Raw genomic sequence first — 15,043 nt, forward strand, 5'->3', positions numbered from 1 at the left:
TGTGTTTCTGCATGTAGTAAGTAGTAGTACAAATATAAAACAATGCTAATAATGTATGACACACACACAAGTGTAGCATAAGCAGACGGTACAAACCGTCAGACTGAGATTTTTCAACCCAGATAGCAGCTTCTGCATTTACAGTGTACAGTGTGTGTGCCTTTGCAATAATAGAATACTCACTTTGAAAAGGCTTCAGGACAAAAGGCAAACATATATCTATACACTGTATGTCAGCTTACCTAATAAAGGCTTGTAGAGATTTGTAAGCTTGGTGAAGGAGGGGAATAGATGAGGAAGGTAGTACTTCTTGAAAAGGCTGAAGAGAAACCTGAAGCCTGAGTCCTGGTTCTCTTTGTTCCTCCATTCTAAACTGGATGCCTGGCAGATGGAGCACAAAGACAGACAAGGTCGGGCTACAGGGAGAGGAGATGGTTCTAGCATCACTCAGGCTGTGACAGTACATTGTTTGCAACACAATAGTCTGAAGGTTGCTCCAACAAAAAGTCTATAGAGGGGAAACGGTTTGGGCTAGGTACACGTAAGAATAACATGCTTCAACTTTACACACTTAACAACTGATATTGTATTTAGTTTTTCATCCTACTGTTGTACAAGATGGGGATTACCAAGTATACTGTGCAACCAACACATACGTTGCGGCGGGATATATACCATGTATAGGTGATGTATATTTGCCATGATTACCAGTGTTTGCCAAGACGTTTTTTTTTTCTTTTTGGGAGCTCCCTCCTACCAGGGTGCAGCAAAATTTAAGCTATTAAAAACCAGCTGGTCTAAAGATAGTGAGGACCAGAGAATAAAGCCTATATTAGTACACGCTGTACCCGCAGCATAATCTGGCAAATAATTGTGCTTTCCTACCATAATTAGTTATTACCTGGATGACCATGTACTTGAGCAGGGTTTCGAGGATATAACAGGTCTGGTCATCCGCAACCTTTTCTCCGACCACAGCCGGAACCAGCGGGGTAATCTCTTCAGGCACCACCTTGGCTGCTCAGATCGACAGATACAAAGACCATAAGTTAAGTGCAGGAAAAACAAGATTTCTCCACAAAAAAAGGAGTTTAGTACGTTTTAGATGACCTCTATGACCACCCTCATCACAACACAGGCTGTATGAATATGTCAGAAAATGTGGAAGTATTCATATTCACCATCAGGGGGGTTGGAGAAGGGGTTGTAAATGATGGTGTCAAGGGTGCAGGGCCCTCTGGAGGAGGGCACAGCAGGGAATCCTGGCACCAGACAGGCAAAGATAAGGAACTGCTCCTCAGCACAGTTGTCCCTCAGGGCCTGCAGCCACAGCAGGAAGAGACGGATCCCCTCACAGCGGATCTAGACAGGAGGAGGTAGCAACGCATTAACAGACGCACAAACATCAACAATCCAGTTCAACTAGAAATATCTGGATTCCTTCTTTAAAGCTAAATGCCAGATTTTGCACATTAACATTAAATTTAGCGTTACAGAGCATCATGTGGCTGGAGGATTTTCATTTTCAAATATTACCTTGAATGAATTTCCAGTGTGTAGAAGCTTTTTCAGAATAGAACCTGAAAGAAAGGGAAAAAGGAGGAAAAAAGACCAATTGTGAAAGACTCTTCGAAACCAAACATTTAACAGAGGTCTCTACACCACAAGCAGAGACAGAAAACAGCACAAAGCTGTCGGGGAGGGACCTGCTTGTCATCTCCACTGAAGCAAATTGACCTTGATGGGTGGTTGTGACAGACTAGTCGGGAGAGTGGTGAGGCTTCACATTTTCCTGATGAAAATTAACATCAGTTGGCAGCGACGAGCATTCGTGAAGGCAATCTGGTTCCGCTGTAATCAAATGAGACATTGCTCTGATTGCTAAATACCTTGGGCAGAAGAGGCCTGTGTGTGGCTGTGAGTGTTGGGACATACTCTTAACAGCCTGCAGACAGCACTGTTCATATGAGGTCCCTGTGGGCTGTGAAGAAATTCAGGCTAGTTCTTACAGGGATTAGGGTTTAAATTAGGGTTGTGTTGGGGCAAAAGTGAAGCTACTCCAGGGGGTGTGAGTAAGTCTTGATCAAGAAGTGTGATTTAACAAAGACCTATTTCAGTGGTAGGCATGAAGAACTGTCTGACTTCTTCTCTGGTACTTTTGGACACATAAATGTGCAAAGAAATGCTTTCATAGTTTTTAGGCTCAGAAAAGGAGGAATTAGAGGTAGGTAGACAGAGAATGATAAAAGGTGCAAGTATTTTGTTCAGCTTTTAACGGTCTGTGTCAAATGTCTGTGAGCTTGCAATCCTCAGTGAGAGGCACAAAACCACTACAGATCATAGATTTCATTCTTGACCTACCCAACCCGCCACAAGGAAATTGTCCAAGAGCACCAAAAACATTTTAGCAATGCTACTGGAGGAGAATAAATGTGATTAAAAAAAAAAAAAACTATGCGCAAGAAAAAGTTATCTTAGGAATTCAATTAGAACTCAGGTATGGTGAAGAGGTATCTAGCTGCGGCCTTACGTCCTTTAAAACAGAAGCACATCGTCACAGCACAGCATCTTGACTAGTGACACGTGAACTGATGAGTGCCAAGGAAAACTCTACATGAGTTCAAGAAAAGGCCAAGAGGCAGACTTAAACCTGTGAGGATTTGTTGTCCAATGACTGACAAACAGGTGAACAACCCCAGACGAGTCTTGATATTTGGAATTATCAGCTGGAGGAGACAGAGATCTAGACCTGGACTGTTGCTGCCATTGGCTGACAAACAACAGTTATAATTGGGGTTATCGCTTCTTGCAATGATTTTCCTTTTGTGCGTGTGCGTGTGTGCGCTAGCGTGCGTGCGTGCGTGCGTGCGTGTGTGCGTGTGTGTGTGTGTGTGTGTGTGTGTGTGGGACTGAAATCATGCCAGCATAATTCAATTACTTATTTGCATTTCAAATGAAGTGCTCATTTGCATTTCCTATTTACATCCCCTTCTAAGACTAATTATTTTCTCTTCATTATGGAAGGCTTAGGCATGGTTGTGGTGACTTTTTTTGTCCTAATGTGTATCTTAGAGGTTACAGAAGCATAAGAAGGAAAGACACATGCACAGTATATAACTACTTGTCAGGTGTATGTCATATGGGGAAAGCAGTTAGCAGTACATACCTATACTGTGAAACTGCCATCGGTTGTAGATCTTCTCAGGCAGATGTTGTAGAATTTTCTGATGAAAAACGGAAAAAAACAAAACAAAACAAAAAAAAAACAAAACAGAAAAGTTGTGATTAGGTTCAGTAAGTGAGGAGTTATTAGCATTTGCACAGTAACAACAGCATATTGGTTGCGTGCGGTTGCACAGTTGGACATTATTCCATCACCAAACTAAGAACTGACGAGCTCCAGGCTTTACTCTGAAGAACACATTTTCTTTTATGGCCGAAACAATAAGTCTGTTATTCAATTAGTCAATCAACAGAGTTTATGTAAAAATGGCAAACGTCCACTTTTCCTGAGTTCTAAAATTTGATTATTTTGTGGTTTTCTTAGTCTTATGTGATAGTAAATTGAATATCTTTGGGGTCTGGACTGTTGGTCGCACAAAGTTTCACATCCAAGGACATCACCTAAGGTTCTGGGAACTCACGATACACATTTTTCAAAAATCATTTTCTAACATTTTAAAGACCAAACAATGAATCCAATAATCAAGAAAATAACTGGTAGATTAAACAGTGGAGGAAACAAATGTTAGTTGCGACCTCATTTTCTTTATTTGGCTCTAAATAAAAGCGTGAGGAAACGCCAACAACAAACTACGCTTTGTTAAGTGGCGCTGATTTGAAAAATCAGTACACACTCAGGGGATGCAGCCTCCTTGCCCTTTCCCTCCACTTGGCCTTGCATGTCTCTAGATCCTGGTGACACAGGACAGCACTGAGAAATGTCATCACCTCCCCACCAACCGCTTTACAACTCAATTAGAGTGCCCTAACCTTTCAGCAGCCTATCATTATTCTTGAATGCAACGACAGGTTAACTGGGTCCCTCTGGACAGATGAAAATAAGGCTGGGGGAGGGTGGGAGATGTGTGAATGTGTGCACGCATGGCTAGTTAATAGTCAGTGCACTGATGTAACTGATGCCCCAATGGCTCACTTCTCATCAAATCCTAATCACTGACCCAACAAGACTCCACGATTGCAATGTGGAGGTCAAGTCTGTCCTTTACTGCCTTACGTATGCAGCTCTGACCCACTCAACCAGACAACCAACTCTGGTTGGCATGATAAAAAACTCATCTGCCCTGCAGAGTGAGAGAACGCACAAGGATGCAGAACATGACAGAAAACATGCATGAAAGAACTACAAATATTAAGTCCTCTTCAGCCATGAAGGCAAAGTTAAAAAAAAAAAGAGAAAAAGACTAAAAGAAATATGAGTATGAGAGAAAGCTTCAGAGACTACTGAGCATCACTTTATCATTTAAGTGACAGCTTTTATAATCTCAAGGATGTTATTTCTTTGTTGGACAATAAGGCTTACCAAATACAATTATTTCATCATAAACTGAAATTGATAACTTTGAGTGAATGCAAATGTTACATATCTTACAAAGAGATATTTGTCATTTTCAAATTATATACTCAAGAATCATTTTTATACAATAAGATGTTCGTGTTTAGACCACCAAATGGTCATGTTCTTTTGTAAAATAGTCATATCACCACTACAGAATTGCTCTGAAACATATATGCATTATGCAAGTTAGGCTGAGAGCTGTGGTGGTCCACAAGTCATCTCGTGTTTTGAGTGTCTTCATTTGTCAACAACTTCCTTCTTCATTGTACATCCTCCATCTTTAACTTGCCCTTCTCGTCCTCTGACACTAAATCCCCGTCATTATCAGTGACAGTGGAGATACTGAAAGACATACATCACTTAAAGAGGGTGCTGGATGACTATCTGTGCTGTTCAACTTCTCTCTGATCCGCAGACGTGATGGTATGCGTGTACAGGCGTGTGGCTACACCTCGCTATTGATCCCACATGGGATTATTGCATCTCTGTACAAGCTCTGTGCTGGGCTTCACTCTGTCTCCTTGGGGCAGCAGACACATTATGCTAGGCGGTAACACAGCAGGGTGGCCTCCTTAAGCCTTTCCCTCTGCGTGTGTGTGTGTGCGAGCAGACACAATAACACTGCCACTCTCTCCGCTCACAGAGCACCAGGACGGGAGAGTGGGAATGAGATGGAGAAGCTAGCTCAGAAAGACTCCCCGCGGAGCTGGAATGGCGGCTGCAACAATGAGGAATTTACTGGCTGATATGAGGCGAATGCAGAGTCTGCCGGACGGAGGGTTGGTGGAGTTACTCTAATCTGCAGCCATACTCCAGCATAAAGATGGGGGCATTACTGTGGTACTGATACAGCCTTAACACATTTACATGATCCGCACTTAGGTTTCCAGTCGCAGGGCCTGAACATGACACAGAATACACTTCTCCGAGAGGTGGTCTACAAGGGCTTTTTGACGGTAGGAAGACATGCAGTACTCTCAGAAGGAATGTAGTCATTTACATATTGTTTGGCCTTCCGACTCAACTCGGAGACGAGTATACCATCTTGGGACAATGAAGTCTCCAGGGAGACACAAAGACACTGCAGACACAAAGCAATGACCCGCTAACATACAGCCAACCTTCTAACATTAATCAGAAAGTGACCAGTGTGTCAATCACATTGCAGGACTTAGGCGTATCTTACAACACAGTAAATAGTGCAGGGAAGTGACATAGTGTTAATAAACAATCTCCAATTTTTGCACTACGGCATATCATGTTTTGACCTATGAAGAGAATCAATTACACCTGCTTTGTTTAAAATGCTTTGTAAATACAGGCCAAACCAGACTGCTTATTTACATGCTAACCAAATTTCTCAGCCTGCCCTCATGATCTGTTGGCAAAAGTCTCTGTAAATTTAAGATGATAATGTGTACAGTATCTCATGTCACCTTAAAATCTAATAATGGTGAAAGCCTACAACAATTTTTTTTTTTCGGTTTTATTTTAGAATAAATTGTCAAAATACACAGAAGTATCAGCAAAAATACTAAGATGTGTTCATTCTCCTGTGTAGCCAGTGGGTGGCAGCAGAAGAGTGCAATCAAACTCCCTCTGGGCTGTCCAACTGCCGGTTAGCTCAGCCTTCAGGTTTGCCTCTTTGCTCTGAGTGAAAGCCAAGCTGCAGTGCGCTTCCTCTCGGACCATTCTGAAATTATTTTCATGATTAGGCATGAATAAAGTTTTGAACAAAGGAAGAAAGCTAAATTACATGTCAATGAAGCCATTTGTTAAAAAGTGCTTCAGAAAATCTATAAATAGAAGTTTAAAGTTATATATAACTAGGGTAAAAGGCTAAACATAAACACAGGTTAAAACAGCTCAGACTTCCAGATTCATTTACTAAGTCTGTTCCATGTGCAGTGTTCCAAGCTACACTTAGTAAATTTGCATTTAAGCATTAACTATGAACCCCCTGTCGGCGAACTGTCCGTCATGACTAGGACTGCATAAAGAGGCAAGAAGGAGGAAAAGAAATCACTTCAGTAAATGGCCCTGGGGTGTTTTTCAGCAGCATCTCAGCTCACATGCAGAGGAGATGTTGAGTGATTCAACCTAAGATGTGCATTGAGAGGAATATGATGCCATCACACGACACAGAACGAGGCTGTTGATGGATGTTCGTGACACAGAAAGACTCTGTTTTATCAATGCCCTTACTAATTGACTGACCATTTACATACACAGCGCTTAAATGGTACATTTTGATGTTATATTCAATTGCCTGTTTGCTGTGAGCTGTGAACTTCGGCAGGCAGACAATAATGTGCCTCATTGCACATTTATCGGTCCCTGTGTGTTACGTTTCTGGCTTAAAGGTGCAAATGTAAATGCTTGGAATGAAATAGAAATATCCTGTTTTTAGGAATTCTCTGTATTCCTCTTCTTCGTGTGTGTTCTGTTTTGCTTACTGGTGGTGCTGATGTCGTTTTCTGAGGATAGCTGTGCTGTCATTTCGACCAGGGCAACCCTTAGGTTTCAATCTCAAATGACCATCCTGGTTAAATAAACCTAAATCAGTCAACAGCCTCCAATCTGGCCTTTAAAAGCATGCTTTTGCATTCAAACCTAAGCTGAATTAAATTCCCTGTTATCCACAGAAAATAAGGTTACCTAGATACAATAAGCAGAATTATCCATATAAGGCAACTCATCAAGTCAATTCTAGATGAGGGGCTTTTACAGAGAGGATGACAAGGGGAATTCAGAACGCTGAGTCAGGTCCGGATGACAGACGACAGGTCATGGTGAGGTCACATCCTGGAGAGAAAGTGGCTAAGCGCAGACTTCCCTCTGAGTTTTGCTGGTCCCAGAGCTGTCCCTTAACCTGTCCCACAACCTCGGTGGGACCAGGATTGAAGTGTTTTCAAACAGTACGAGGTCATCTACAGTCACATGGGAGCGTAAACAAACTGAAGTCCCTCAAGGCCTGAGAAGCTCAATCTGGTCTCGTGACAGTGAAAAACAGTTTTCTCTTGCAGAAAGTGGTCTCATCTGGTTTCATTCTTTGAATTACACCTACACACACTTTCTACATAACTGGCGTCCATCTACAACAGCCTTTTTTCGCTACATACTTACATTTGCCTGCAATCTAAGTGTGCAGCAGCAACAGGCCACTCAGGAGGAGAATACAAAGAATGCATCTTGAATCCAATACAACATAGAGATGGCTGATTATCTACCTGGCAATTATGTTGACACACCTGCCTCGAATAGATGTACTAAAACTCCCTTTGTCTTCTATAATATTGTTACAGTGGTTTAAGCTGATTGCATCAGCATTTAACTCTTTACTCTTCGCATTTCCCACCAGATCTGTGTCATTCAACACTCTAAGTTCACAAGCCTTCAGGGCCATGTTGTAGTGAAGCATCCCCACAGCGCCACGCTGTCACTACATGGTGTGTGTTTCTGCTGATGTGCCATGCTTGGCTTTGACTAAACATGGCACTTAAGTATGATAGTTAAAAAGCCTCAATTTTGGTCTCATCAAGCCAAAGAACCTTTATCCACTTTGATGCTCCCATGTGCCTTCTAGCAAAGACTAGGCAAGACGTCATGTTTTTTCCCCAGTGCTGGCTTTCTCTTTGCCACTCTGTCATTAAGCTGCCACTGGTCCGGTACAAGACAATCACTGTTGTATGCTGCGTCTCCCACCTGAGTCACAGACCCCTGTAGCTCTCTCAGAACTGCCATAGGCTTCTCAGTTGCCACCTCTTACTACTGCTCATCTCACACTGACGCTAAGTTTCTAAGGACTGTTCTAAGACCAATATTCTTTCCATTTATCATAGTCTGAGGAACATGCAGCATGTTCATCTTGTCACATTCTGTTCACTGGCCTTGTTGCTGAATTTGTCTGAATGTTCCTTAGAGCTGGCATTGTCAAGGGATTGACTAACAAGCAGTTCTATATACAAGTAAATTCACCTTCCAATCACTTGTCACACCTTAATCACACACAGGTCTCCACAGAACTTGCTATGCAACTTCTAAAAACAATTAGCAGCACCACTGATGATCTAGGTGTGTCATAGCGAGGGGGGGAGGTGTAGGGTGAATACTTAGGCAACGCAGTGACAGCAATGTAAACACACAAAGCGATATAAATGATTAGAGTGGAATTTTCTATCCAGCATTGTCAGCACTGTTGGTGCATTCTCAAAGACACCAGGTCTCTCATGTCTGTCAGTTCTGGGGCAGCATCACATGCTGCCATGGTGAATGCCTTCGTGGCAGCAGACACAAAGAGATCCTGGAAGGGAATGGCGATGGCTGCTGGTGGCAGTGGGGGTGGGGTGTTCCAGCAGAGTTTAGGGGGAGGGACACAAGATTAACCCCTCCACATATCTATTACTCCAACAGTCTCAGCATCAGGGATCACACTCCCCCACAGCAACTCATGAAAAAAGGGTCACATACCTCATCATGACAGCAAAGTAATCCCCACAGGGCCAGCAAACACTCGCACACTGGAGACATGTACTGTATAGGTCAGCCAAATTTGAATGCAAGGAGGGACTCAGGTGATATTTGCCATGTGCCCACAGAGATGAGGACATAACTGTGGCTTTTCTGGGAAATTCTTAGGCAGTGTAAGTGTGGTAGAGGTGTTGCAAAGCACAAAATGGCTTTTGTCCCAGCCATTATCCATTCATAGCCTACTCTCCACAACACTCTGATGCTTTTTGGAGAAAGGCTGCAAGGGATTAGGCTGTAAGGGTTTCTTGGTTGGTGGACTTCTGTGACTAAAACAAACGATATACCTGAAAAAGTACCATCCTGCCCTGAGAAATTGGATTTATAAAAAAAATGGCAGAAACGTTAATTCAACATAACCTATGCACGACTGTGCTCTGCAGAAAAGGAAAATGATTAGGACACAAAGTCCACTTGCCTCAAAGTATCGTATTAATCTTTTATTGCTTTTGTCATATCCCAGTGCTGCATAACATAACCTCTGGGATAACATGATATATATATTAGCACTGCATCTTTGTGAGCACAAATGTATCCACTGATGTATTCATGGCCACATAGGATCCAACATGCCTCATCTAATATGGCGTAAAGAGAAAGTCCGCAGAGCATAGCAGAGCTTAGGATCAAAGCGACCCTGTATCTGTCCTGTACACACCACTCAAAGCAAGCTTATCTTCTCAGTACATGGGTAAAAGCACACGTTGTCACAGGCGGGGGCTAAAAGGGGACAAATGAGGGTTAAGCTGCTTTCAATGTTAGTTCTTTTTGAAAAGATGACACCATAAATATGTAGGAGGCATGAATCCAGGCTTTATTTACAGGTTAGATGACTGGATATGTGCAAACAGGCAGTCAAGGCGGGGAGGAAAACTGGAGGGAAATCGAGGGAGTTTTCTTTAACAGATGGGGAGCCCCAGTCTTCATTAAAAATAAAAAAATATATTTGCCAGCTTGTGTGAACATCAGCAGACAAACAAAACAAGGCAAACACTTAAATCTCCTGCCAAGAAGAAAAAAAGATATAATGTGATAACTTGAAAATAGAGTCCAAGTTGTACTAGATATGTTTCACTGGCAGGAATCCATATCAGAATTAGGAATCCATAGACAGACAACAGCAGCGTCTGACCTGATGTGATGCTCCTGTGATATACAAAATGAACTGCTTAGTGGGCTTGAATCCAAAGTTACACTTAGATCCTGACCAACAACGCCTCACTCTATGTTGGACATAATGAACGAACCACTCCTGCACCGTGCTCTCAGGTGAGCAGAGAAACTAGGACAAGACAAACTGTACAAAGAGGCACAAACAGACTGACCCCCGTTTTTTGTTTTTTTTTTGATCTGCTGCCATCCTTACAGTCCTGCCCTGAGCAAATGTAACTGGAGAGCTGGCTGTTTGTATTGGAAACTGGAGCTGCCTCAGCAGTCAGTTGGGAAAACAAGGTAAGAGACTTTAACCTGCATGTGCAACATAAGAGCGTTCAGAAAAACAGAGGGAGGGGCCATAGAGGTAACAATGCACTGCTCACACAGCCACAAGCCGTGCCTCCTCTGATTTGCATGCACACCTAAAACAAGACACAAACTGAAAGCTCTCCCACAACATGTCAAAGGCTGGGAAATGATTGCGAAAATGTCTTTTTTCCTGCACAATCTCCCAGCTGATTTCTCGGCCATTTGAGGCAAAGTCAGGAAGTAGCCAGAGTTGCAGCACGGCACCATGGAAACTATGGTCCCACCCCAGAGTTCAGCAGTGAACAGGTTGAAGCTGCAGCAGCTATCAGTGGAAATGGAGAGAGCGACACAGAAAAAGACAGACGACTTACTTCAAAAATAAAGAGGATAGAGTCCAGCTCCTCCCTTTGAGATTTGTTCCCTGAAACACAAGGAAAGTACTTTGGTTTTTAAACACATAACCGGGAGCTATACTGCATTAGCCTCATCAATAATGTAACAATAATGCAGGCCATTCCATGAACACTTATACAAAAGAACTTGTGTTACCATGAGAGCATACTCCCAGTGGGAATTTATCCCCCCCACCCCCGAATAGTGTTGGAGTCGGGCTCAACACACAGTTATACTGCACATATCCAGACATTGTTGCTCTATTGGCATACACTCATTGCTCAGTAAATGTAGGGCAGAGGAAAAGAAATCCTTTACACTTAGCATAGAGAGCAGGGAGAGGGTTAATTATTTAACCACCACTGAGGGTGGTGGCCAACAAGTGACTGCGCAACTTGAAAAAAATAAAAACAACAACAAAAAAAGGTTGGACTCACCTTTCTGTTTTAAGTTGCATTCCAGTGTAATGAAATTTTCATAGAAGATAAAATAAATCTGAGAGCAGTTGCTCTCAAAGAATGCCTTCAGTTCACTCTTGTCGATAATATCTGTGGGGGAAAAAGGGAAACTGTCAATGACATACTGGATTAAGATAGAAAATAATATCTCGTGGTTAAGATGTGCCTCAAATCTGGATCAGCCAATAGATATACTCATGAGAACAGATTTAGTCTGCAAGTCTGGTAATCATAATATTGTGCAGCATTACAGTTAATGATGCAATAGAATGATCCAAACTCAATGTGTCTTGCTGTCTCTTTAATTCAAACATGGCAATACTTAACTTCAGTTGCACAGACCTTCCACTTGTTTCCCATTTTGCAAATTGCTTCACTTCCGTACCCTGTGTAACTTCACCCACCTCTCACCTACAATCATTAGTGGAATGATGACAGGCTTTTTGGGGGTGTTGAGAAACAACTCTGACTCCCAATGTGATCATTTCACAACCCCTCGACAAGTGCAACTGTTTTGAAAATCTTTCCTTTGTGATAATAATGTGATAAAATTCAAATGATTCCTCTTAAATTTATACAATTTGAGCTGGAAAGAGAAGCATAATTTAAAAACTTCATTTGCAAAGACGAACATCTTTGAACAGGGACTCGCATCGATGTGCGATTGAACTTCTGTTCAACTCTTGTATTGGGATTATTCCGCTGTCTGCTGCTGACCTCTCCGCTGCTCCACAATGCATCTCCAGTGTGAAGCATTCCCAGGATTTTCTACACTTTCGGCTTAAGTCAAAGCATGACTGAAAATGCATTCAGAAAATACATACTGGTGTTCCAGACTGCAGGGTAATTCATGTTTTCCTCAACAAGGTTTCCAGTCACAATTTAGTCTCTCATCTCATCTTGGATGAGTTTGGGGATTATCTCTGGTCTGGATCAAGGCCAGGCTGTGGTGCGCTCATGGCCGCACAAGCTCAGGCTGCAATAGTTAATGAGGGAAATAGGTGGTACATGTGTATAGTCCCAAACAGACTGGCGCTGACAAAATCCCAAATTCTTCATGTAATGAACCCTGATCATTTGCCATACTTATACAACTGTGGTAATGAGATAGGCTTGGTCTGAATAATCAAATATAGGCCAGGAGGAGTCCTGGCACAATAACAGCAATTAAGGTTCACCTTCTGTTGCAATTCTGCCTCTACCACATGGCAAATTGGAAGACTCCCAGAAGCAGTCCAGCTCATGGGGAGTACTGGAATTATGTAGTAAAGACTCAGATGACTTATCTTTGCCCTAAGATCAAAGCAAAGATAATGAAGACGCGTGATGGGAAGATCAAATAAAAGACATGACTGCCTTTGGTTTCCAGCCTCGACATACTGAAAAAACAGCTAGGCGTCATTGGAGTATCCCAGGTGGCTGATTGGCTCAGTTGTGCCTTAAAAGCGGAAGACAAAATCTTAAAATCTGCTCTAAGTCACAGGTAGACTAATTCTACATTCAAAAATGTAGGAATCAGATCTCTACAGTTTGTCAGTTGCCTTGCACACAAAAGAAAACATCCAATGCTTGAACTTCATCTCTCACAGAAGGCAAAACTTCAGTAAATGCCCATTTTGCTCTTGGTTTAAGCTAATCACATCTGCTCAATTCACATTTAAACACACAAACACTGCCACACAGTGCACAACCTCACACACACACACACACACACACACACACACACACACACACACACACACACACAGTGGACATTATGGAAAACTGAAATGGTAGGAGTAATGAGTGTCCATGCAGTGACTTAAGTCTAACAGCCAGTGACATGTGCATGACCTGCAACAGCCACCACGAGAGGCTGTGGATGTATAGGCAAAGTCTGCTTGTCAGTGACGACATGACACTACTGTTGTAACTCATCTGCACTTGAGCTTGCTTGACAAACGTGCAATGCATACACCATTTATCTGGTACCTAGTTACAGTAACCCTGAATACATTGGTTCTTCCCAAACTCCCCACTTCTTCCAACTAGCATTGGTTTCTTTGGCTTTATCTCTGAGCTGGCAGCATCAACTAACCTAGCTGGCTTGTCTTCAGCATAGGTAGCTAGAATAATAAACTGTTCTGCTGTCAAAACAACACTCCTGCCTGAAAATCCCATGGGCCATTATACTAGACAATGGACTGGAGGTGTTACTCAGAAACAACACCTCTCAAAGACAAAAAACTACTACTTCATTGCTAAATGTGGCTAAAAGGATTGTCCAATTGTTACTTAAAGGGCAGATTTTGTCATTTTTCTACACATTAAGTCACAGCTGTTGAAGTCATTCGCGTGACTCTGCTATAAAGCTATTCTAGTAATTAAAAACCAGAAATGTGACCCCAACCAACAGCCAAGGGTTGGGGTCTGAAGGCGCTCCAGTCTCAGCCCATCATGCGGTTCAGGTTTTTAACACAGTTTATTCTGTTAGGAGGGTTGCTGAAGGCTGGTTCACTGAAATCCCTCAGACAACAGACAAAGAGCAGCTTTGACCTGTATTCTATAATTACACCTGTATTTAGGTCTCTCTTTAAGATCAGTTGCAAGACAAATAATGTAACACATAATATCAGTCAAGTTTTGAACATGTCTAATTAAACAGAAAATAAAATAATGAATTACTTAACATCAAACAGGTCTGATCAGTGCACAAGGTGTACCAGTGTGCATTAAAAAGAGAAACCCTAATCCCTAATCTGAATAGTCTTGGGTGCATGAGTAGTTCATGGGGGGTGGGTCGATTTCATTTGTCATGCAGCATGTCAAAGGGGCATCATCTTGTGCTCTGCAGCCTTCAGACTCACTGCACCCCATCTGCTCTGAGAGCCCTAACCAGCCAGTGGAGCATGACGGATGGAGGAGGAGGTCTTAAGGGGAGAAAAGAAAGAAAGAAAGGAAAAAAGGCCTGACAGCATGCAAGAATCTCAGGTGGACGTTAAGCATCTTGGAGAAGGCTGACAAAACACTGATCATCCTCCCAGTACTGGAATTCAAACTCAAAATATCTTTGTATTGTTAACAAAAATTAGGATCCCATAAAACCCCTTTTAATTTTTGCCACATTCTGTTTTATTTTTTCCCTAAATTTTGTGTTTTGCGGTTACATTCTTCTGAATTCTGTGATTTAAGCACATTTTCTCATCTGAAATATTGTCCCATCATGTTGTGGATGAATAAAATGATGGTAGGGAAAACTCTTGATTTGTATAAACTACATCCAAATTTACAGTTAATCGTCATCGGGCCCTACAAAATGCAGTTAAATTACAAATATTCCAGAATTCTTTTTTTTTTTTTTTGTGTCTGCTAAAATATAAGATAAAAAATTATAAAATACATCATCTTTGCCATGAAAATACATTTATTTTTCATGTGAAGTCAACCCCACAATATGATAATTGCACTAGCACCATCAGGCGTTTTGTTAGCGTTTGTAATATGTATGTTCACAACATGGTGTTCTATGTTGGTAATTGTCATTTTTGTGATGGTTTACAGTTTTAACCATTAGCGAGGTGGCTGTTTCACACATACTATGCATGACATGTTTGTTGTTAGCTCCTTCCACGTGGGTGGTTCC

At 42.0% G+C, this 15,043-nt stretch overlaps 1 protein-coding gene across 6 annotated transcripts in view; it reads right to left on the minus strand.

Annotated features, from left to right (window-relative positions):
• The window catches only part of ralgapa2 (Ral GTPase activating protein catalytic subunit alpha 2), an 85,375-nt gene that overhangs the window by 59,411 nt on the left and 10,921 nt on the right, over positions 1-15,043 (minus strand). For all 6 annotated transcript variants that reach the window (XM_076748387.1, XM_076748391.1, XM_076748386.1 and 3 more), the window contains exons 2-8: positions 11,401-11,511; positions 10,942-10,991; positions 3,167-3,224; positions 1,537-1,580; positions 1,182-1,362; positions 902-1,017; positions 243-381 (exon numbers count right to left, since the gene is read on the minus strand). In XM_076748387.1, coding sequence (XP_076604502.1) covers positions 243-381; positions 902-1,017; positions 1,182-1,362; positions 1,537-1,580; positions 3,167-3,224; positions 10,942-10,991; positions 11,401-11,511 — 699 coding nt within the window. The remainder of the gene's footprint in view (positions 1-242; positions 382-901; positions 1,018-1,181; positions 1,363-1,536; positions 1,581-3,166; positions 3,225-10,941; positions 10,992-11,400; positions 11,512-15,043) is intronic.

Source organism: Chaetodon auriga, chromosome 14 (assembly GCF_051107435.1).
Source record: "Chaetodon auriga isolate fChaAug3 chromosome 14, fChaAug3.hap1, whole genome shotgun sequence".
NCBI classification, from domain to species: domain Eukaryota; kingdom Metazoa; phylum Chordata; class Actinopteri; order Chaetodontiformes; family Chaetodontidae; genus Chaetodon; species Chaetodon auriga.